Source organism: Lissotriton vulgaris, chromosome 1_1, assembly GCF_964263255.1.
Source record: "Lissotriton vulgaris chromosome 1_1, aLisVul1.2, whole genome shotgun sequence".
In the NCBI taxonomy this organism is placed as follows: domain Eukaryota; kingdom Metazoa; phylum Chordata; class Amphibia; order Caudata; family Salamandridae; genus Lissotriton; species Lissotriton vulgaris.
Window position 1 is genome coordinate 1,630,609,774 of NC_141685.1, and position 25,843 is coordinate 1,630,635,616.

Here is a 25,843-nt window from a genome sequence, read left to right on the forward strand (position 1 = left end):
CATTGGCTCACAGTGCCTTGGATGTTTGCATTGCCAGGGATAGCTTGGTCTCCCATCGACCTGATCCTCCTACGCCACGGTGTAAATCCGAGCTAGCTGAAGTTCAGACGCTGCAAAAAACTGCAGCACTCCCGCCCTACTACTTACGCATGTGCATCCAAAAGCGTTTATACAATTGAACTTCAGAACTACAAAAAAGCCCTTGGCTATGCACGAGACAATTGTTACCTCGATGTGCACTGAACCAGGAAATACCCACCTGAGAGGTATTTTCTTAGTAGGTTTTTTCTATTTCCAATAGATTAGCTAAATGCTGATCTCTGATTCCACAGTTACCCCCTTAACAATCCATCTGCTTGGACCTCTCTGACTTTCTCCATGCTAAAATGAATAAGATACCTAGTACTACCTCTGAAGTAGCTTCAAGCACTTCATGCGTAGTGAATCGGAAAGAATAATCTCTTCATTCTTTTCTTTCTGCTTTTCTTTGGCTTCAGAAGACCTGATTCTTTCTAAAACATCAAACTTATTTCTTATGGTTCTGCGACTGACCGTGTTCTAAGTAGGCTATTAATATACTGACCTTTTCTATCACCTGTTCTTACTACAATTTGTAATCTTTCTTTATAGTCTAATAAATCATCTGACACAGCCTTATGTACAATCTTGTTGAACTGTCTTGGTCCCCTGAAGCGAAAGATGTAGCACTCAGTTGGCTGTCCTTTTTGTAAAACCACTTTCAAGTAATCGCCTTAGATCCATTTTGTTCAAATCTTAAGCACATCTCAAGTAGGCTACCACACATGAGCCCTACTCTGTTTAGCATCTGGGTTGCCCCTACAGCTGCTTTGATTTGACCCTGGTGCATGAACTTGTATTCTTACACAGATCCTTCAGTGTTTGGATGGCAGTAGAAATCACCTGCGATCCAATCTTAAGAAATGTATGTACACCGAGGGCATCCAGAAGAAGACCAGCTCTTGGATAAAGGTGAAATATTGGTCTTTGGTAATCACTATACCAGGACCCACATCTAGTGGGCCACAGATCTAGGTTCTCCCCTCCACCTATATATGTAACCTCAGGATTAGGTTTGATAAACATTCTACATTCACTGCATGAACAGAAAAGATATCTACTACTCGCTTCTTCATGTCATTAGAAAGTCATAAAGCCAGCCGGCCACAGAAAGACAGCCAATTGTTTATTCTTTGGACTACTGCAATTGTTGAAATTTTAATCCTCCGAATTTTCTCACCGACAGACTTGAGTGCAATCCTAGGACTGAACAGAAAAGCCCACATTTCCACTCATCTGGCCGCTGTACACTGACTGCCTAGCTACAAAGCATGCTTGTTCAAAGCTCAAAGGGCCAAATGTAGGTAAATTCCATTTACCGATTCTAAAATACCGAATTTTACCGATTCGGTATTTCAGAATTGGTAAATGGTATGTAGGTAAGTATTCGGTAAAGTTTACTGAATCGGTAATATTCTGTAATTACCGATTCGGGAAAATACCGAATCTGTAATTCCCATTCATTCCTATGGGCCTGGAGGCCCATAGGAATGAATGGGAATTACCGAATCGGTAAATACCGATTCGGTAATGGGGGAACACATTCAAGGGTGGCAGGGTGTCACATTGACACCCTGTTGCACCCCTGAATAGTGCATGGGTGCACATGTGGCACACATACATGCCCTAAGGGCATGTATGTCTGCCACATGGCACTTTTGAAAAAGCACAAATTTGCTTTTTCAAAGGTTTTCAATATTTACCACCAACTTTTATTTGGTGGTAAATACCGAATCCTTAACCATGCAATGCACTCATTCGGTAATTTACCAATTCGGTATTTTAAGGAATCGGTAATTTACCGATTCCTTAAATTACCGATTCGGTAAGTTACCGAATCTGAAATGTAGCCACCTACATCTCAATAGCCTAATACCGGTTGGTAACGGCCGAAATTCGGTCATTTTGGCCGTTACCGACCGGTATTGGGCTACCTACATCTGGCCCTAGGTCTTTGTTACAAAGTTCCTTATGTTACCTCACCAAGCTACTTGCATAAGATATGTGCAAGTTACACTCTCACCAGGTCTCTACAATACCAGGCTGCCAATCTGGTGATTGGCCCGTGCTTTCACACAGTGTTTGGGTGGTAGATCACTCCCTGTGGTCATTTCACTAGGTGGAAACTCCTTCCCTTGTGTTTGCGCTCCTTCACAGGCCTATTCTGTGTTCAGGAATATCTGAAGAATCATTAATTTGGGCATGTGTTTACTAGGTTTTTTCCCCTTTCAATTGAATGACTGCTTTTGGACTTTAGGACAGCATTTTTTCAAGCTTAATAAACACGTAAATTAATAAATAAATACATACATACATACAGACATCAACAAATAATAAAATACATTGATTCCACTTGTATCATTGCCTCTGTTATTGATATCAAATAACTTAATGCTGTAGCAGTGATGGTGTATGTCCCCTTTTGCTTTGTCAGTGATGGCAAATGCCCTAATTTCCGTTCTGGTGTTGCCAAGTGCCCCACTGGTTGTGCCAATGATTTTACATGTCCCTCTGGCTATGTCAACAATGGCTAATGCCCAGTTGGCTATATTAGTACTACCATGTTTCCTATCCGCTCCATTACTTTGACCATATGTCTGTATTATGATCGGTTCTTCCTCACTGGCTGTATTGGGGATGCCATGTGTCTCAAGCCCTGTAGCATTATTTTCATAAACCCATTGATTATACCAGCAGTAGCACATGCTCCACTGGCCATTTCAGACAAAACATGCACCCCTCAAGCTGGGGCAGGGCGGCCACGCGTCCCACTGCCCATATACGTACTCACCAGGGCCAGCATGACGGCGTATGTGCAGTAACTGTACGACTTAATGTAAAGCGACATGGGGAGGAGCTCAATGACTGCGGTGCTGACGAGGAAGAAGCCTGCCAGGAAGTCTGACAATGAAAGCATGAAGAGCGGCCGGACCTGGAGAAGGACACACAGGGTTACTGTCTGCGCACTGGGGGTCTGAGCAGTATAAGAACTAAACATTTTGGGATATGTATTATTTAGTAAAACATTCTGCGTAATCAAATAGGAATGCTAAGTACACTAGTTAATCAGAATTTCACATAGACTTTCAGAGAACTTTAGAATTTCAGCTAAATTCAACTGCTGCCACTTAGTTTGGCCAAAGACGTTGATTCATCGCACCATCTTGCTAAGAGCCAAACTCATCAGCACCCAAGCCTCTCTTGTCATTGTGCCCTCTCCTACAACTGCATTAGTATGATATGCCCTCCTCCTCAGCGTCATTGGTTTGTACCTACTACTCTGGCTCTCTTATGAATCTACCACCTCCTTTGACTGCTTAGGTATTGTAACTCAGCGCAGGTTCATGCCCTGCGCTAAGACACACGCATGAACACATGCCCTAACCCCACGTTTGGAGGTCAGGGCGAGTTAATAAAGTGAGGTGGATCCCGACCCCCTGCCAGTGCCCAGTGTGGAGTTATATACGATCGCAAGTGTGCTGACTCTTTTGTCCGTGCTAGCGCTGCATGCCTGGGTGAGCCCGCAAGGGCCGTCACTGCAGGTATCTGCTCTCCGCCAGGGGATCACTAAATATCTGCCCCATCCCCCTTATGTCCATTGTTGTGAGTCTTCCCTTTTGAGAGCAATGATATCTGTCCTCTCCTACAGCCCTCCTCACCCCCCACCATCGCTCATCTCCTTAGGCCCCTTAGTATGTGCCCTTCCTTTCAGCCACTCTAGTAGGTGCCCTTCCCATCAGCCCAGTTTCTACGAGGCCTCCCATCTAGCCCTTGAATCTTATCTCCATTTTCTGTACCCCTGTCGGTATCTACCATTTCATTCCGCCCCTTTTCAGGAGCCCTTCATTTTGCTTTCATTGTTATTTGATTACTGGCCCTCCTCCTCCATTGTTATATTTTCTCTTCAGGCCTAGAAAAAATCATAAAAATGTTACTAGACCTGCAAGTCGAGTCGAGTAATTCGAATAAACTCCATATCTTGTGCTCATTTCGGAAATACGTAGGTTTTCTTGAAAAAAAAATCTTCACTTTTCATATTTTACCAAATTAATTGCTATATACCCGGTACACAATGAAAAACCACTGCAAGGTGCAGCTCAGTTATATATCCCTGCAACCAGAAGGGTCCAGCAGATGTAATGGTATACTGCTTTCAAAAACCTGCCACAGTTAGAAGTTACAGTTGAAAACGTAGACACAAGTGGCTGTTTTTTTAAACTCAATTTCATTTTTTTTTTTCTACTGTTATTTTTTATAGGAGAACCTTGAAGGATCCACACACATTACCTGGTCTCAAATTGCATGATCATTGTCAACTCGCCAGAACAGTCAGTAGGCCCTAAGCTTGACCTGACAAAATGTGACTCGCCATAGCGAGTGGGTGAGTAGATTTTTCTAGACCTGCTCTTGGCACCTGTTCTCCTCTTCTGCCAGCTGGGTATCTGTCTTGTATTTGGCATGTTGGTATCTGACCTACCATTGGCCTCTTGTTATATGCTCTCCACACTGATACCCTTTCCATGCACCCACGACTTCAGTCCCTCTGGAATCTTTCTTAACCCACCTCTTGTTATCTGTGAAAATATGACGGACTCTTGTAATGAACATTTGGGGTGACAGAGGCTGCACGTGTCCCACGAATGCTTACAAAGGCATCTCTCTGGCACAGTTTAGGTTTTTAACTAGTGCTCACTTTCATACTGACCTCGTCTTTGAAGCATTTCCGCATTGCGAGTGACACAGCGATTACAGAGCCACTGCCAAGGAGGCTGCAGGAAAACGAAGAGAGAAGCCGTGAGATACCACATGAAGTTCAATGAGGCGTAGGGCTGCACACGCTCGTGAACACAGAAACACAGGCAAGTCAGTGCATGCACTCATGAACAGACACATGCATGCACATTCATACATGAAGAATGAAAATTCCCAGTAAGCGACTACAAGGTAGTAGGTTTAAAAATAAACACAAGCAATACATTGCATCGAGGCGTGCACATGCACACCCATCCACGAATAATGGCACGCAAGGGCTTCAACACATAACCACGCTCATGTGTATACATGCACATACATTTATTACAAGTGCATGGGTGCCACATAAAAGCACATGCATGACAGCCTAATTACAGAAACATGGTAACGCGTTTTTAATGAAAATGCACAATTGTATTAAAATGGTGTGATTAACATAATGAATTTGAGATATTCTGTCGAGAAGCTGTGTTTATGTTAACATTGAAGAAAGTATTTGTCTCAATTTCAAAATGGTTGTTGGGACTTGTCATCACCTTAATCTTGAACACAGTCATCTTTTTGTCCTTTCCGCACTGTGCATCCAGCGAATAAAAACTATTATGTAAACGATGTTTTATAGACAATGTCATTCTCTCATGTACTTCATGATGCTTTGTTCTCAAGCTTTGTTTTCATGCTGTGTTGTCACGGGGAATGCTTTCCCAAGGATGCATCTATTGGGACCACAATGTGATTTTCATGAGAACTTAACCTTGACTTGTATATGAATTGGTACTAACCAGAAGGTGTCCTGGGAGCACCAGGGATGAGAACCACATTATATCAATCTGTGGGACAATGGTGGCAAATGTGTTTTAAACTGTATCATTCTTTCTTTAACATGATTGGGTGAGATGTCTGGGCCCCTGCACATTCACACTAAATGTATGAACCTTATTGTATTTAATCTTATAAAATGGCTTTTTTCCAGAGGGTGTGGGCTCACTCTCCACTGATCTTTAGAAAGCGATATTCTGCCGGTCTAATATCTGATTTATGATTTACGAAGCTGTTCTATAATTTCATGATTTGCATTTTATTCTGAGCTTCGTGTTTTTATATGATAAATTACAACTGACTGATTCTTTGTCATGTATTTTGCTTTCTGTAATGCCGTAAATGTTTTAATAAACCTTCAATACTTGTCAGTCTTTATTGTGCAGCCTAAAGTCCTTTCATTAAACTATGAAATGTTATTTGATGTGGAACTGTTTGAATGACCAAATTCAGAGTGGAGAAAAAGCTCCAATCTGTATTAACATTTCCCCCAGTTCATCAGTAGCACTTTAGGTTGAATAGATTTGCACAGTTTGAAGGTGCTGCTCGTGACTTTGTTTCGGAGAGAAAAGGGTTCATGGGGAAACAGGAGCAAGCCATCTTGCCGAGGCATCACAGAGGCCAGGTGACGATAAACACTTCTACACTCATCCATGCATTAATTTGTCTGTGCATTAATTACTCTATTTATTTCTTCACTTTTGAGCTCTTGTACTCTGGGACCCATTTGTTCATTCGTCTTATCCTTTATTCATAAATCCATTGTTTGTTCACTTAGCCACTCACTGATTAATACATTCACTTGCTTGTTGATTTAAGCATTCATTCATTCATTTATGAGAGGAAAACTGATTTTTCCAACACTCATGATAAATTGAAATTGGAAATATTGTATCTCAGCATTGTAGAAATCAATATATTTCTAACTTTGGAAAGCCACTATTTTCCAGCTCTCTAAAGTGAGAAGATATGTGTCTAATTTCACTGTGCCTGTGAGGTGGACAAGATTTCATGTACTCTTTTAAAGTGCATTAGTAATCTTAACCATAAGATTATTACCAACAGTAGCCGTAGGAAGTCAACGCTGGTAGACAGTCTTGGCTCGTTAGACGTGTTCCGCTGGATCCATTTACTGCCATGTAGGTTTTGACACATATTGATCAATTCTAGGTCGAATCCAGTATATTACAGTTCTGCCTTGAAACTGTTTTGTGATGTTACTTGGCAGCAATTCGTATTTTTTATCTAACCAGTAGGATGTGCTTTGTTGTTCGTGTAGCCATAAATACCCCACTGCCTCAACACCTAAATGCCCCACCGAGGACCAGCTGAAACCAACTTTAACTGTTCAAATGAAATTTCAAATACGTAAGATTAAAAAAGACAATGATAGGCTTTGATTACATATCAACCAGATCATATAAAATGCTTTACAAACAGAAGATACGAGAGGCTTCCATTTAAGAAAGAGCAGTGGTCGATTGACCTGTGTACGAGGAAGAAACGATGCACCTTAGGTGAGTGGACTTACCTGAGAGGAAGCACTGCCAGGTAGATGTACGACAAGGAGAAAATCTGAGATCAGGCAGGACAAAAAGTGAAATTTCAGGTTATAAACATCTATGATAAACAACCACTGCTAGCAAATTTACTTGCAAAGAAGCACTCTTAGCTTTCTAAGAACCTAAGATACGTCAACCGGGAGCCACAAGCATGCAATGGGCTAACCAAGAGTCCAGTCCAAACCAGACAGAAAATCCTAGCGATAGTTTACAGGAGGTCACCACAGTTTACCATGAATAGCCCGCCCAGGACTCCCAAAAGTCCATCACAGCTGACCATGAACACCCTGGCCAGATCTAATAGAAGCCTACCACATCTCACCAAGGGGCCACCACAGCCCAGCCAGGCTTCCCAAAGAGTCCACCACGTCCTACCAAAGATATCCCCACATCTCTACAAATGCCCACCAAGAAAAGGCTAATCCCATCCCATCCAGGCGCACAGTTTCCTTGGGGTTTATCGCTCCCCTGGGTTCCGAGGTCACTGAGGCTCACTGCTGTCATGTCCCTTGAACTGGTCCTTTTGCTGAGGTTAACTGTTTCTTTACGACCCACTGTTTCGTTAAAGCTTTCTCTTTAGCTTGTTTTTTCGCTTGGTTTGTGGTGCCCTTACACGTCTTTCTTAATCCGAAACTCATCATTTTGATAGGCTTGTTGTTTACCTGATTTTTATTGTTTGAGTCTGAACCCTCTCCATAGCGCACTCAACAAAATGAATTGACTCTAGGCACCAAGACGCTGATGACGCAGTCCTGCAGGCAGTGCCCGAGTACTTCATGGTTTTGGTGACTTGTAAATCATGGATGACTTGACGAACCACAATACCTCTGACTTCCCTTAATCTTTTCATTTCCCTCCGGCTCGTCGTTTTCCTCCTAGAATGTTGAAGGAGTTGTGCTGTGCACCTTCGATTAACTATTATTAAGAACTATTTTTAATCTTAAAATGCCCACGTTAAAATATATCTCCTATCAAGTTGCCAAGTTCCTTATTAGGAAATTCAGGTCCAGTGCAAAAAGCAGTCATCACAAGGACCAGAAAGGTAAATACATGATCTTCCACTTACTGCACTCCACATCCTGGATTCTGTATTAGACATGTGATAAGGAGCGGAATGTTTGAACTGGGCTTGTGTTGAGCTCTTCTGAAGGAAGTCTGAGGCGGGGCAAGTGCCACTGAAGTGTACTGGCAAATAGCACAGCACCAGTGATGCCAACAAGCTGCCTCTTACCAGGTGCGGCTTCATCCAGTGCCATTTTCTTTTTCGCTACCAACCCGCAGGGTTGTGGGACTGGTGTTAGTTTTGCTTACCACGTTATAAGCAAGGTTCACAATTCCCAGCAGAAATATGCTGCTGGCTAAAACCTAGAACAGACTGGACGAAACCCTAGTGGGATGGTATGTAATGAGAGCATTGTTATGTTGCATCTTGGATTTGTAGAGCACATCTGCCATTTTCACATTGTAGTCTCTTGGGTTGGGGGGGTCTTGCGTGGCCCTGGGTCGGCGCTTAGACTGGAGCGTTTGTGCGCATTTTGCCGTGGTGTGATTGGCAGCTGAAAGTGATATTCAGCTTCAAAGTTCAGAAGTTCTAGAGGTGATAAAGCCAAAGTTGGACCTTCACGGCCACGCCTATTGGTGTCTGGTTTTGATGCTGCTGCATGTATCACCGCCTACAATGCGGCCAGTGTCGTTTAAAATACCAGGGTCTGGAAAGATGCAGTCAACTCTGGGCAGCACTTAAGCCTGGACCACGAATCTAATGCCCACCCCGAGGATACAAATCTGGCCTCCAGCAAAGAATTTCTGAACCACTGGCATAGATGCTGGCAGAGGAGACAACTTGTTATCATCCTTAGTGTAGCCAGGATTTTATGAACCCCGGTACAAGCAAGGAGAGTGCCCTCTTTGACAGCTTTAGGGTTAGCAAATACAGCAATTAGTAGTGCTCAGTGGGCTCCTCGGGGCTCTGGGCCCGGCGCCACTGCACCTACCGCGCCAATGGTTGCTACGCCCCTGGTTATCAGAACGGCGAGAAGCACCATTAATCGTGCTCTGTGCCATCCCACTTCTTCCGAAGACTCGATTGTCAGGCCCATTATGAATTAAACACAGCACCACAGAACAACAGCCTAGTCATAGTGAGGAGATCTGGCATGCCACGTGACCTCAGACAGACCAGGCCCCTCCCATGTTAGAGGAAGTTAGGTTTGGAGGCTTGTAGTTGCAGCATATCTCCATAAAGGATGTTCTAGAACCCCTGACATTCTCAAAATTGCTTTCATTTCCCCAAATCATTTCCAAATCGCTAGACTAGCGCTATTATCTTGAACTCTATCTGCATTGGGAAAACATATTAAGGATGAACAATGCAATGAAGTGTAGTACATAAATTATGCAAATTAAATAACAACTTGGTCTCTTTGAAATCAAGTTTCCAAATTTGGGGCTAGATTTATCACAGTATTGCGTTGCCCTTATGTCAAGCACGGTGTCGCCAGGGCAACCCAATACTAAAGTCAGCGTTACCAAGCAACGCAAGACCATCTTTTGTTGCCTTGCGTTGCTTAGTAAATCAGAAGTAATGCAAGGCAGCGCTAGCTGCGGCTTTGCGGGACTCTGCCCTGGGAGGGCGTTTCATGGGTGGAGTATGGGTGTCCCACGCATCCACCCTTGGATTTTGGCACATGCCCTGATATACCAAGAATGGTAAAACGGGGAACGCGTCAAAATGCTTCACCTTCCCAGAGGAGGCGCAATAAGGAGAAATATCTTTATTTCTCCTCGTTGTTTCCTCGTTCGATGTGTGCTGCATTCTGCGGCACTCTTAGAAAGAGGAAAAAGCCACTTGTGATTGTTTTTGTGCAGGAAGGAGTCCCTTCCTGCACAAAAATAATCCTGCCGGCCAAACAGGCACCCTTGCACCATGGCACAAGGGTGACTGCATTGGTGCTAGGCAGCAGACTGTGCGGCAGTGCAGCCAGAGAACAGAAATGCTTCATATGTTAGTAAATATGGTGCATCCCTGACCCCTCCCTTTCGCTCAGCGCTGCAAGTTCTCCTGCTCGTTGCGTTGCATGAAAGCTTGATAAACCTGGCATTTGGTGTTCTAATACTGTGAAACCGCTTTAGGGGTCCATTCAAGGCTCCATCCACAAAAGGAACCTGTCTTTGGGTCACTGTAGATTTCTAATTAGGCAGGGAAATGAAAGGTGTGTGCCCTGAGTAACAAAATGAATATTCATCTATCACAATTTGAACTAGCGAATAGTAAGATCCAGTAGTTTTTCCAAGGGCTCACAAGTATGCAAAGTGCGTCCAGTGAAATTGTAGGATTTTTATTGAGAATATATCTAGGAAGCCTGAACAGATTTTAATATTCAATCCAAGCTTGATATTTTGTTTAATATAACTGGGTGGGTTTTATGGTTGGCAGTAAGGAGTGGTATGTGCACAAGATAGTCATCAAAGGCACTATCCCTGATTCACAAAGGCTTTTTTGGCCACAAACGTATGTTTAAGGCCAAGAGAGTGTGGCTTTACTCCTGCTAGGAAGTCACACAAAAATATCTAGGAGGTGTAAATCCATTTAAACATGTGCAATTGGACACCATACTTTCGCAAATGTAACTCCTTTCAAGGGAGAGGATGTGGCCTAACGACTAGAGCGGTCTATATTGAGTAGGGGGGACCTGGTTCGAGTCTCGGAAGGGCCACTCAGCATCCTGTGATTCTGGGCAAATCACATATTCCCCTGTGCCTACGAAAAATAATTAATTTGTTCGTCTGTAACGCATCTGGTGCTCATGTAAAGTGCTATGATACCTTCGGGTCTAGTTCACGCTATATAATCTCCGTGCCCCCCACAAAAAAAGGGAGGGTGTAATAAAACATAGTTCACCTTGATGAGCTTGTGAATAGCCACACACATGTAGCTCCCGACCATTCATAAGCTTCACTCTACATTGTTCCCACCACTTAAAATGTACAGAGAGTTGGTTCTTCAAAGGGCTGGGGTAACTCTACTTCCAAGTTTGGAGGAGGAACGAAAAAACCCCAACCTTTGGGTGGAGCAGAGTCTCCAATGGAAATACAGAGAAAAGGAGATAAAACATGTGCCTTTACACAGCAGGGCCGCCTTTCCTCTATATGGAGTTGAACCCTGTGCACAATTCCACAATGGGAATATAGCAACATCTAAACAAGCATTAGCATAGCCAATAGGTCTCGCCTTTGGGACCTTCTAAGTGTTTAGCAAGAGATATTTGGAAAGTAATTGTGTGTGTGTGTGCTTGAGCGAGAGATAGTGGAAGCGAGAGAGAGGAGTGAAACTGAGAGAGGGGAACAGATAGTGAGTGTTACAAAGAGAGTGACCACAGGGGGGATGAAAAGAAATAGATGAGTGCCTGAGTGATGGCTAGACAGAGAAAGAGAGACGCAGAAGGCTAGATACAGAGATAAAAAAAAGAGCAGCAAAGACACAAGGAGAAATAGTGAGAGGAAGAGTGGAAAGAGATAAACAGAGGAGCAGAGAAAAAAGAAGAGAAAGGGTGACAGAGGAAGTTCGGAAGGGAGATAAATTAATATACAGGAAAGGGGAAATGAGTAGAAAATAAATGAATACTAGTGCCTGTAATTCGGCTAGAAGCCTTGTGGCCCTTCTGATGCAACACAACCTTCCCAGGGGCGCGTCACAATTCCACTGAGCTCCACAAGTTAATGGATATAGTGTGAGGGGAGCATGATGTGCAGCAGAGAAATAACATACCACCCCCGGTCCCACTGGACCCTTCAGCTGAACCGGTCTGCGCTGTGTGAAAGAAAATGGAACAAAAATATGGAATAAATGAAAACATAGAAGAAAGAAAAAAACTTAAGTATGAGGAAGAATTAACTAGGAGGAAGAAGTAAAGAAAATGTCTCAGAATCGCGCTATTAATGTGGCTTAAGCATTAAGCAAAATAACAACAGTGTGACGTGAAATGGTGTAAAATGCTAAGAGAGGCAGGAGAGAATTTCAGGAGGGCTTGCATTTTGTCTGCTGCGCGCACTTTAATAATGTTCTCAAGGAATTTCATATTAATTGAAAAGCTGGCATCAATCAACCCCCTTAACAGAATGCAAGGCAGATTTACTACCGCCCGAGTGTGCCCATATAACCCTCTTTATTAATGTAGAGCTGCACAACGTGTAAAATAATTGAGTATCCAGTGCTACACAAAACCTTGGGGCATATTACCAAGCAATAGCGCAAATATCTCCAAAAGTTGGTAATAGGAGATAGCGATGTTAGCGACTGTTTCCAGTCGCTAACATCTTGGCACGCCCACTTTGCATGTCATTAGTGATACATTTCTCTGACATGCAAAGTGGGGCCCAAGATGGTCGCTATCTCCTACTAGCTGTCGCTAACTGGTGTTAGCGACAGCTAGGTAATAGGGAGATAATGTTATCTCCGCTTTCTTGGCTTTTAAAGCCAAAAAAAGCGGAGATAAACCCCCTTGATAATATACCCCCTTGATTCACCCTGAAAGATGCACTGGGCGATGTCGTGTGATGTGCTGCGGCGTTCTGGTGATTATTCAGGGTGACTTAAGGGTTTTCTACAGAGCTATGAGGGAGAATTTTTTATACATACTTAAAAGTACATTCTTCAAAGTCTTGAAAAGACGTGCCTCCTCTTTCCAACGTTGCTGGTAATGCTCTAGAGAGGTTAAGATGACCATACCGGGCATTTGTTCTTCTCCGAAGCATTACAAACAGCTCCTGTAACGTCACTTCCTGATGCAGTAATACCATGAAGAGTAACGGTAATACCTCGCACCTTCTAGAAACAGTGGGGAGCGCGTATGGATTTTTTCCTGTTGGAGAAGTCTTGAAGAAATGACTAGTGGGAGCAGTGTCATTCACCAAAACTCTAGGCCATTACCAAAGTATTGCAGAACTTCCTGTTGCTATCCTGCCAATTCCACGTTGTAAAATGGAGGCCGTAGACCTACATGTAAAATATTCTAGTAATGCTCTGGTAATTTCTGGCAGTGAAAGCTGTAACACTAGGGGTGAACCGACATCCTTGCTGTAACACCGCGCACTAATTTTCTGAAGTGTCTGGCAAGTTTTATCATCTGGAGGGGATTTGCAGAAATGTTCCACAGAGGCAGTGTTTCAAGTCGGCAGTCCTAAAACACGCATGCATTTTTCAGAATGCTGCAGAAAGGCCTGCATGTGGCATTGAACGCAGAAAAGAGAGTGTTCGGAACAAGCGGGCGCCCCGGAGTGAGTCTAGGGTTCTTGCCCGCTCGAGCGCTGCCGGAAGGAGTCCTGACTCACTGCAATACAATTACACTTCATACGAGAGGGCCCCTTACGTGAAAGCGGTGTCCCATACGCGCAGACAGCACCCTGTGTGTGCGGAAGGGCTCACTGTGCAGCTGTACATAGCACGTTGTGTACATAGTAACCTGATCCACAAGCACTGCAGCTGCCGCCTTGCGCGCTGCTGCTCACTACCGCAGGCAAAACGCTGTGGGAGTTAAATTTCAAAAGAGAAGGGACATGCACCCATCTTTAGCCATTTGCATGCATTCATTCTTAAAAGACACACGCAAAAGCCAATCCACTGTGTGGGAGGATTCAGACACACACATAGTAGCTACAAGAAGTCTCGCAGAGCAGCGCATGCACGCTGCTAGGCTTGACCTAAAAAGGTGAACAATACGGTGATGGGAGGGTCCAAGGGGATGTTTACCGACCTGACACAGCTACAACCCCCAAACAAATCAATTTAGCAAGACGTAGAGTAGCTGTGGGTCACACAACAAACTGTCAAATCTCTGTATACCTGACAAAAAGAGAATAATAAATAGAGCCACATACTATGTACACTAGTCCCCTATTAGGGACTCTCGCTTACCTAATTGGCAGGAGAGAAAAGCTCCACCTCACCTGGCTACGGCGCAGGTAAATGGAGCCCCGCTCTAGTGAGGACAAACGAAGAAGAGAGTTACACAGACATGCCAGTAAAAACTAACTTTGCAGACCCACTCAATCAGTATGAGTACCCCGTGGGGTAGTTGCTGCTTCATAGTGTAGGGCATATATGTCTTTTTCGGACCCTTTGGTCTAGTGTACATATGTTTGACACAGGGGCTTAGTAATGAAAAAATAAGATTTTTGGTCTCCATCCCACATTTGGCCATAATAGAGAGAAATTCTTACCCAAATGTTAATGTATGTCTGTTTGTATTTTGTCTGTCCTTCTATGTACCTGACTGTGATTAATCCACCACTCCTGATGTCTGGATCACCAACTAGGAGAATGTCTACACCTAGGATACCCAGGTGAAATCTGTCTTTATTTTTAAATAACACTTAAAATAACACAATTTTTTCGTTTATCATCTGATAAGCAGTAGCGCCATCTGGTCCTGATGAAAGCAGCGGACACCTACTAGGGTCCATTAGTCTGCAGAAACATGTTGACCTGTTAACACACATAGTAGCTATCTGTTTAAACTACTATATCGCACTGGTTTTATTGATTTGGAAGTAGAGAGGTACCGATTAAAAAAATGTTCTTCTCTTTCCTCTCCAATTTCAGTCTTTTTGGCACTTTATTTCTTTTTGTTTCACTCACATTTTTTGAACTGCTTAACAGTTGTCATCACACGCCCATATCTCCTCTGCTTCACTGGGACACTCTCATTGTACAATTCATTTGTAAGGGTTGTAAAACCCACCCTTCCTGGTGTGAAGGATCCCATATGATGACAAGGGCGGTTTCGGTCGACAACTGATGGGTATTTTTTCACATACAGAAAATATCCTTTTGACTGTTTGTCTTATTGTCTCACATATATTCTCTAAGTATGTGGCTCTATTTATTATTCTCTTCCAGGTATACAGAGAGTTGACAGTTTGTTGTGTGACCCACAGCTTGACCTAAAAAGGCCCATGACTGTTAGCGTGGTACTCCTGGAACACTCTGAATAGGAAGGTTTGGGAATTGGGAAACATTGAAAATCGACCCCTGTGCACAGACCGTTACTTTCATACATGCAGTTTCATTTGTGAATGGGGCCACTCTTTTTACTCAAGATAATATTCTGGATTCCACAAGTTATCTAATACATTTCTTTGTGTATTGTAAGAATACTCACAGGGGACGCCATTTTTTTTCTATACTTCATATTTTGAAGTACGCACACTACTGCACTATCTTCTTGTAGCCAGTGTTGGATTGAGCTGGTGGTTGCATGGGGGAGCCGCCAGCTCTTATTTTTCTGGACCAGAACTTAATTTTAACAAGCCTTGGCAAAGCCAATTGTTCATTTATGTGGGAGCTATTTGCTCTTGCAATACTTTTAGGTGATGCTGCACAGCATAGCATAAACTTTTTTTTACCGATGCTGAGTAGCATTTGCCCAAAGAAGAAAAAGAAAAGAAAAAGGAAAGGAACGAGGATGATGGCAGGTTATTTCATAATCACCCGAATGTGCAATGATGAATGCAATGCATGCATTACCATGCATGCATGCGACTATTAAATAATACAGGTGACATTTTTATTTATCCATGCAAAATGGAGTGGTAAATGAAAAAAAATAGGGCTGCGAGGGGAACAGAGTACCGGATGAGGGGGAAGCAAGAGGGAGAGCACGGTGGATATAAAATAAGAATAAAACAAGATGGGAGAAGTAGGGAAAAGCAGCACACGAGGGAGAGAGTTATCCTGGGGCAGTGGAGAAGCACATGTGGGAGAGAGCAACACGAAATGAAGGGATGGGGTGGGTATTTGGCAGGTCAAGAAACGCGCAAAGGAGAGAGCTGGAAAACTCATGAAGTGCTTAATCAAAGACAAATAAAGTTGTTCTCTAAAACTGAGAAGTGGAAGAATGCAAGCTATTCAGTCAAAAGGATGGTAAAGAGGATATGCTCCAGGGAAGAGACAAACACAAGAAGAGGAAGGCAAGTCCTTACATAAGAACCAAGCACATGAGAGTAACAATAAAGCCAACCAATTGTAAGGAATGTGCAGGATGTAAGCGCACTATATGTTTTTAGGAAGACCACAAAAGTTCTTTCGCAACGAGACAGCTTGCGATGTCTAGTAGGCAAGACCTTATAATTAGACTTCGACCCAGAGGAAAAGAAAAACATAAAGAGAGAAAGAAGAAGGACGAGAAAGGTCAGAAAATAATGACAAATGGATAAAGCAGGAATGAAAAGTAACCTGTAAGAATGAGATAAAAGTTGAGGACATGTCTGGTGGTGGATGAAAGATGCATGGGTTGGACTCAAGTTTATGCCTTGGTATTCACAGCTCTGACATCGGGTAGCAGGGGCCACAGTCTTCTGAGCAGCACTATAGGTCCCAGTACTTATTCTTTGACAAATTAAACACTGCTTGTAGCCATCCCCGTCCCACATGTGTTCTGGTCCTGACAAAGTATACCTCCCACGAGCATGCTATTATTTTACTTAATATAATCGCTTGTAAGATCCTACCTCCACCATTCAGCTCTCAAATAACACCGATGTTTAACCTATATTTTGCATACTGACATTCTCAACCTATGGATTACTTTTACATATCGCAAATGAGTGAAACAACCATGCCTAGCACTTACACATTACGCAATATTTGTCTCAAATATTTGTTTCAGGTGTTTGTTATAAATGTTGTCAGTGTGTAAATTTGCCCTCCTTCTCTTTTTCCCCGTGGCCCTCTGTCCAATTTCATGTGTACATCAATGGTTATGCTAAGCTTCCATAGATGCCCTTCTCTGGCCTTGGGAACATGGTGGGGGGAGAAAGAGAGGGTGACATGGAGTGTGAGAGGGGGAAGGCGATGCACAAGTCCAACATGGAAACAATGACAGAAAATGCAGGGGGACAAGTCGAAATTTGTATTCTGCTATTTAAATTGAAGACTTCAGTACATTTCCTTTATCACTGCTCTAAGCTTTACATGTGGGGAGGCCATCTTTATGAGGTTCATCTGAACAAATCTGCTGTTCTGTGCCTAATCGTGGTTGTCATTTTAACAATATTCAAATACTATTTTGCCGGGCCCTGATCTATATAAATTCTAGGCAAGCTGATCTTTTGCCAGACCAGAAAAGGTAATCTGTACTATTGGTGAGGACAGACACATATCATCAAGGGATTCAACGCCGGCCGGTGCCACTCAGCGCTAAATGTATAATCAAATTGCCCTACATTTAGTTTAATACTAGCAGAAAGGCATAAACCAAAGTAGCAAGGCACCGGAGCCCAACAGTAAAAATTGAGACCTAAATAATACATGGACTATTTTCTCACAAAGGAAATACAATTAGATTTCAAAGAGGTTTTTAATGGACATCACAGGCACTTTCAAACAAGCACTGGCAAAACTGATAGGTCTGGACTTAAGGTGCTAACACATGAATAATTAGCACATTATAGTTAAACACTCAAGGGGGACCAGCAGGAATGAACAGAGTGGTAAATGTTTGTAAGGCTGTTCCTCCATACAGTACAGAACAAACACTGGAGTGGAAGCAGAAGGTTAGACCCAAACAGCCAACAGCATTAGGTGGTGATTAGTCCCCAGGGCTGAGCCAAGATGTAATTGACAAAGACTCCATGAAATGGCTTAAAGAGGTTGGACAAAAAAAGCTAATGGTACAAATGGGTGGACCCAAAGCCAGTTGCTGTTAGCTATTGAACAGCTGCACTTTTAAAGCGTTAAAGCTTTTAAATTCTAGCGCTAGGACGCCTCAGGACAGCTACCGCCTCTATAAATTCTTTTTTCATTTCATTTCAAAATGCAGACCTAAAATGTCAATAGCTCGCCATTAACCATGCCACAGTCACATAAGCCTAAACACAGGAAACCACGGGTTGACTTGGCAATAAAGCTACACACAGTGAACTGGAGGACTTATCTATGCAAAACACAAGCACTGATAACTAAGTCTGCAAGGCTGGTTGATAAGAAAACATTCAACGAACACCAGGAAACTCCAGAGCACAAGGAACTTGTAGAAACAGGCGTCAATGTGACATACTTTCAAACGTGGCATAAGCAGTTGGGGTATGACTAAAGAAATTTAGTTTGAAACCAAGAGGACAGACTATTTCTAAAAGCAGAAGAAAGTGAGGCAGTGAATGCAACTCAACCCAATTTCATGCAACATGCTTTTGAGTGGCATGGCTGTCACAACAAAGGAACCCTTGCACTCTTGCCTTGTAAAATGGAAGTTAATTGCTTGCCTTTTTGTATGGACGGTATATTTCTCATGTCCTCAAGAGACCAAGGCACATATCACCGCTATTTCTAAAGACAGGCGTATCTTTTTATGCGTGGAGTTCTCTATCCCTATTGCAAAGTCTCCACATTCGTAAACTTACTATTAAATTGCAGTTCTGGCAATACTGAAGAAGAGTAAAATATACAAACGTGTAAGTTTGCCTTAGTGAATTAGACCCTAAGTGTCAAAATTTAAGACGTACACTTTGCGCAGAAACAATCAAAGTCTGAAACGCATCACTCGAATCTGCTATCGAAAGAAGATGAGGAGCGGTGCAGAAAACACAGTACTTTTACTGAATGGTTCTTTCAAATTTGGATGATCCAAAGTTTCAGAAACTAAAACAACAGTTAAAATACTCCCAAAATATCCCTACTCGCATTACTAAAGAATCTAAAATACTTACTCACTACTGAAGGGCAATCATAGGTCAGATAATGCCATGGGAGCTAAATTTGAGGGGGAACCATGACTAAGAACGGGAAATAATGATTTCAGAGAAGATTATGATTCTCAATACTGCAGAAATGTGGAGTAATGCACTCTGCCTCTCGGACTATGAAAAAGGTGTGTCCAAAATGTGAAATTAGCACTCAGGTAAAATTTCCTGCATTGGCATTTCATTACTCAGTGTTTCTCAGTTTTTAACTACGGAGCAGTTCAAATTCTAGAGAGTTTCTAGAGACAATTTAATAGGCTGTCGAGGAATATAAACATTTTCTCTTGCCTCGTAGGCTTGCAATTATTGCTTGTTGGTACGTTCGTCAGTTACTGTGTTAATACAGGTTGTCGATATTATTGTATTAAAAGGAGCACAACACTGATACCTCATTGCCTGAAGGCAGGTTTCTGTTCCTGGTTACACATTGTAAATTAAAACGATGTCATTTCAAATGTATTATATACACACAGGATTTTAAAGGGGATACTTTATTTAAACTAATAAACATTTATAAGAAATGGGTGAGGTCTTACATCTTCACCTAGACAGCTGCAGCTGATACTTTTGTGGAATCGGTTGATGATGAAGTGGGGCCAGAGTAGTGATGCTGAAGTTGCAGGTTCCAGATGCGATTAAAGGGTGTGTGTACATATTAGTAAATTTAAATTACTAAAATCACTTGATGCTATGAATTCCCAAAACTGGAGATGTGGATGACTAGAGACGAATGTTGTAAAAAAATATGGGCCTCATTTTCATGAAAAGGACACATCAGCAGTGGTGTGCCAGATTTCTTGCGCCTGCGTCAAATTCCCTTGCGACACCATGGGTGCACTGTATTTACAATACAGGGCTCCATGATGTAAGGATTATCGGATGGGGTAGACATTCTGACGCATCTGTTGTTGCAAAAATGACGCATTGCTGGAGATCTGTCGTATGACTGGCGCAACTTCAGCAATGCTGCAGAACATATAGGCGAGTCCCATTGCGAAAGCCTTCTGTCAATCCTTACACCTGGTCTGAGCAGGTGTAGGGATTCTGTTGCAGTCAAGTCATACAGTGACCCAGTGAAATGTTGTAAATTTCACTGTGCCATTTCTATGTAGGTTTTTGCATGGGAACGCCTACCCGACATACATCAGGGCGGTGCGAACAGTGCCACGATGCTGACTTCTCATTGGGACGCCTGTTTGCTACTTTATATTGTGCTTTAAAGCACCTGCTGCTGAGTGCCTGGCCTCCAGCAATTTTCAGTCAACAATTAAAATGCCAAGAAAACTCCGGCGATTAATGGTCTTCCTGGCGAGATCGGATTTTTGTCTAATAAAAGTTTTGGGTGGAATATTTCATTCATGGTAAGGTAGAGACGACGGTTAAAATGCCTTTTGCACAGAACATGTACCATGCAGATGACAGAGTGAACGTAATGTAAACAGGTCAGTGGGTTACTGCTTTTGTCAGACTTACTTTTGTTAGTTGCAGTTTACAGTAAGCTATTAACTGTCATCAAAGAAGTGTGTGCAGACTTCAAGGTATAGATTACAGGGTATGGATTTTTCACCCAGACTTTCATTAATCTAATGTTGCAAAAAGGGTTCCTTTGGGTACAAACCAGTTCTTGTTATTAAAGAGAGCCCCAATCCATTGTGTTACATTTTAAATTCAGAGTTTGTGCTTCTCCAGACAAATTACTCTTCAACTATACTGCCTATCTGTATGGATGACTTGTGAATCCACCCCTTGTTGTCATCTGTCTTATGTAACATTTCCTACACACTGATTTACACACCTAAGATTGATAGTCTCTATGTAATGTGTGCGTTATGTAAAGTGTTCTGACACCCTTCACTTTCTATGAGTGACAACATTTTTTTAATTAAATGCATCTGAGAGAGAGTGGTTATGGAGACGGTTAAAGGGTGGTAGGGAGGGAATAAGTGACGGGTGTTGTCACTGGGGAGCGGCAAAAAACATTTTCGCACTGGGGGGCACCGGTGCTAAAGGCAGCCCAGGCATACATTATACCTGGGGCAGGAATAATGTGACACAGGTCTCTACAAAGTGACACATTGGGCCCAATGCGTCAGTTTGTAAATATGGAGCAGTGTGGTGCACTGATTGTGCTGCTGCTGCGTGAAAATGAAGTGATGCAGCGACTGCGCAAGCTCCTCGCAAATGAGGCCTTAGGTTTAAGTTTATGACTTCGAATTTTTCCCCTTCCTGCTATATCTGACTCCATCAATACTTCTGCTTCTTCCCAAAGATGGTGGTATCTTCATTTATGAAAGAAGACTTTCAATAAGTGTTCTCAATAAAAATTACGACAATATTAATTAGTAATTCTATGGAGGGTTAAAACACTATTGATTTTTTTCTTATTTGGAGTGTAATATCACACAATTGTTAATATATGTGATGAAATATTTGTGGGTCATGCACAACATTTTTATTTAATCTGGAATTTCAAACATACGATTTTGTAAAGACCAATCACAATGTTTCTTGAAGGTGTGTTTCTGTCCGAGTTTTGTACAACTAGGCCTTCTTCAGAACAGAATTCTGTGGCACCTTTTACTTGCATTTCTTATGAGATTCTGTGACAGTTCAGTGTGAAACCATTCTTATTTAATGTACATCTAATTTTTGAGGTTTTGTTAAGTACGAAAATTGTTCATGACAAAGTAGTAGATCCTGACAGCTTGCCTCCTTACGAGTGGCTTCTTTATTCCAATGATGCCGGCAACAGCAGTTACCTACCCCATCAGAAGTATGAGATCTGCAGAAACACATCAGATCCCCTAGCTTTTACCAGAGATTTTAGCATCTAAAAGCGGCCAAAATCTCCAGGTGAAAGTCTGGCCCAAACTGAGAAGTTACAAAGCCAGAATTACCAATACTTCTAGTAATTCCTCATTTCATAAGGGACGGTCAGGGCCCAATTCATAGTGGACCAGAATTCCCACTCCCAGATTTACCAGTACCCATCGATACCTGTAACTCAAGTGGGAACCTGACTGCTTGTCTCATTACGAGTGGCGTCCTAATTTCGATGGGGTTGGTAACTGCAGTTACTGACCCCATCAGAAGTATGAGATCTGCAGAAATACATCAGATCTAATAACTTTGACCAGAGATTTCAGCATCTAACAGCGGCCAAAGGCTCCAGGTGAAAGTCTGGCCAAACTGAGGTGTTACGATGTGAAATCTGAGTCAGAATTACCAATACCCCTGATAATTCCTCCTTTCTTAGTGGATACTCAAGGTCCAATTCATAGTGGGTCAGATTTTCCCACCCTCAAATTTACCAGTACCTCCGATATCTGTAACTCTGGGGTAGGGAAAATCTTGCCGAATCACCGGCCAACTTATAAGGGCCTTAGGGGCCAGATGTAGGTAAGTATATTTTACCGAATCATAAATACCGAATTTTACCGATTCGGTATTTATGAATCGGTAAAATAGAAGTGGGGAGATGTAGGGAAAATCGGTAATTGAAGCCCATAGGAATCAATGGGCATTAACGAATCGGTATTTACCGATTCGGTAAATACCGAATTTTGCAAGGGTGCAGGGGGTGTCACTTTGACATCCTCTAGCACCCCGATTTAAGGCATCTGTGACATGTGGCACACAGTCACGCCCTAAGGGCATGTCCGTCTGTCACATGCCATAGGTGTGCATGCACACATGTGCATGCACACCTGGAATCGGTATTTTACCACCCAATTGGATTGGGTGGTAAAATACCGATTTGGTTATGCCTGTGGGGCTCAAAAGAGTCCCACCTACATTTCAAAATTACCGAATCAGTAAAAATACCGATTCGGTATTTTACCGATTCGGTAAATTTACCGATTCGGTAAAATAGGCCATCTACATCTAGAATAGCCATTTACCGGTCGGTAACGGCCAAATCGGCCGTTACCGGTCGGTAAATGTCTACCTACATCTGGCCCTTAGGGCCAGATGTAGGTAAGTAACATTTACCGATTGTTAATTACCGAAAATTACCGAATTTTACCGATTCGGTAATTAACAATCGGTAAATGTGAGGGGTGGGTATGTAGGGAATCCAGATGTTCCCTTTTACCGAATCGGTAAAAATCGGTATTTACCGATTCGGTAAATACCGACCGGTAATGCTCCATTCATTCGTATGGGCTTTGAAGCCCATAGGAATGAATGGGGCATTACCGGTCGGTATTTACCGAATCGGTAAATACCGATTTTGACAAGGGTGCAGGGGGTGTCACTTTGACACCCTCTAGCACCCCCAAAAAAGGTTCGGGTGCCATGTGGCAGGCATACCTGCCCTAAGGGCAGGTCTGCCTGTCATATGGCACAGGTGTGCATGCACACATGTGCATGCACACCGGAATCGGTATTTTACCATCAAATAGAATTTGATGGTAAAATACCGATTCTGTAATGCTTGTGGGACTCAGAAGAGTCCCACCTACATATCAATTTTACCGAATCTGATACAATACCGATTCGGTATTTTACAGAATCGGTAAATTTACCGATCGGTAAATTTACCGATTCTGTAAAATACAGGGCCCTACATCTCAATTTGCATTTACCGGTCGGTAACGGCCGAAATCGGCCGTTACCGGCCGGTAAATGGCCACCTACATCTGGCCCTAGGTGTCTTCACATCACTTTAGAGTCTGAATCAAAACAAGCAATAACCTAGGAGTACCTTTCTAGATCTATTAGTCGCTTGGTTCACTGTTTTGATTTGTTTGCAAAAGTAATAACTGATAAACGATAAATGATCAACAGGAGTAAATAGGGGTTAGATGCAGAGTCATAATGATGGATGCTGGCGGGCCCATAGAGTGAAGATATCTTCCAGTGCTATAGTTCTACGTTGGAAGACACAGGAAATGGCCCACTTGGAGCCAGAGTGGCATTCCCTCTGTCTCATGGTGCACACAGACCAGGGCAATTGTCACTGGTTGATCACCGTGGCCAGACCCGCATGCCATGAAAGCAACCACTCACACATAGGCAAAGGGACACAGACAACTAGGTGGTGGTATAGATTATGCATATGATGCAACATTTCATAATGATACAGATAGTGGTCTTTTTTGTCAAATCGCAGCTGATTAACTTATCAATTCACCACCTTTGCACTAAAGGCTAGCCATTCTTCTTCTTTGCAAAACTAAGCTGGGCACCCTTAGCATTAGGCAACTACAGATCAATCGCCAACCTTACTTCCTGTTGTATCCAAGATCTTAAAACGGTTGGGATGCTTTAGCTTTAGAAGCACCTTCGTACTTTCAACAGTCTATCCACCATGCAATCAGGGTTGCACCCCCACCATGGGATGGATAGTGTTTTGCTTTTTTTCTAGGATGATGCCTTGCATTTTATATGTGAGGGTGTGGGGTGCCTGTGGCCTCGATCTCTCTACTGCTCTCATCCACGGTGGTGTACACACTAGAGAATATCCTTCGTTGATTCATGCCGTTATGTTGATGCGCACTCAGAGTTTAAGAGATGTTTTATTTCTCCCTTAAAGTCTTTCCACCTGTGGCCCACAAGGTCCCCTTCATATGTGCATGCATTTTAATGTATATTTGGGGCCTCTCTTCAACCTGCAAAAGACACACCATGGGCCGAGTGCAATGTTATGGAGATGAAGCAATAGGTAAATATACATTTTTCTTTGAACACTATGGCGGCTGAAGAACTGCAACAACTATTGGTAAAAATTTAAACATGGATGAAAGAGAGTGCGTTATCTCCAACTTAGGGCCTGATTCTGATGCGGATAGGAAGGCCTCCTAACGGCATTTGCTCCATCCAAATCGGATCAAGAACATGTCTTTCCAACCGACTCAGAAAGGTTTCCGGCCGACCGAGTATGATGCGAGTTAGGCGTTTCTATACATATATTACTGGCAACTCCGTGCTAATGCTGCACTGTTGTCTATTTGTTCTTTCAATAATGCAGATCGATTCACACTATCATAACTAGGTCCAGGGCATCACAGCTTGTCCAGTCTGCCTCGCTAAGACCTCAGTTAGCACCATTTTATGATGGCCATTGGGTGTGGATTTGGCTGCAATCGGTGCAGCACCTCCAGTCTGCCACAAAGAGGCTGCCTGCAACTGGCACAGGATGCAAACACAGGGTAGAATGAGTCCTCTGCCACAGCCGCTGGGATTATTAACTTAACTTTCTTCTGTTTCTCAGCAAAGATCAGAGGACACGAGGTGCAGCGCCGTGGAACACTTTAATAATGTTTGGTGGGCAGGGCGTATTGTCCAAGCAAGGATCCTTCATCTCCACCTCAACCATCAATTCCTCTGGAGTTCTATAAAATCAGTTAATGAAGAACAAATGTAAAGAAATCAGGATGAGAAGTTCTCATCCAAGTGATAAGAAGTGGGAGGAACCAGTCTTGATCTGGTTTCTTAGTTGGTGAATGCTCACAAATGTACGTTTATTGGCAGAGACAAACTCCAATTTCACCCCTTCTCGTCTTGGAAATGGTCAGAGGTTTCCAAGAAAGGAAGATGAGCAGATCACCCCTAGATCTGCCAGGGGTGCAAGAGAAGTGCATTCTCCATAGAACACATTGTTACACCCGCGGAGAAAAAACAGAAAATTGAAAAATATGCTACTGCTCTGTTGGCTGTCCTTCCACTGGGCCAAGATTTTTAACCATTTGACTCCTACAATTGGGTCCTTCTGTTCTACATCTGCACACCACCAAAGTAGCCAATGTCTTGCTTTGTGAAGGGGGAGCCCCCAGGAAGCTAAGGTATGCTCACATTATCCCCCAACTGAAGACACAAGCACAGACCAAGCACCTTCTGATAAATACCAACCTATCTCTGGCATAGATTGTGTGGGTAAGATCCAAGAGGTG

The 25,843-nt window shown here is 42.9% G+C and overlaps 1 protein-coding gene across 3 annotated transcripts in view; it reads right to left on the reverse strand.

The window, feature by feature from the left end:
• Nucleotides 1–25,843, reverse strand: part of LOC147750942 (transmembrane protein 116-like) — a 188,283-nt gene that overhangs the window by 141,448 nt on the left and 20,992 nt on the right. For 2 of the 3 annotated variants that reach the window (XM_086918847.1, XM_086918848.1), the window contains exons 2-4: nucleotides 7,181–7,224; nucleotides 4,784–4,847; nucleotides 2,870–3,010 (exon numbers count right to left, since the gene is read on the reverse strand). In XM_086918847.1, coding sequence (XP_086774973.1) covers nucleotides 2,870–3,010; nucleotides 4,784–4,847; nucleotides 7,181–7,224 — 249 coding nt within the window. The remainder of the gene's footprint in view (nucleotides 1–2,869; nucleotides 3,011–4,783; nucleotides 4,848–7,180; nucleotides 7,225–25,843) is intronic. The other variant, XM_086918849.1, reaches the window with a different exon arrangement.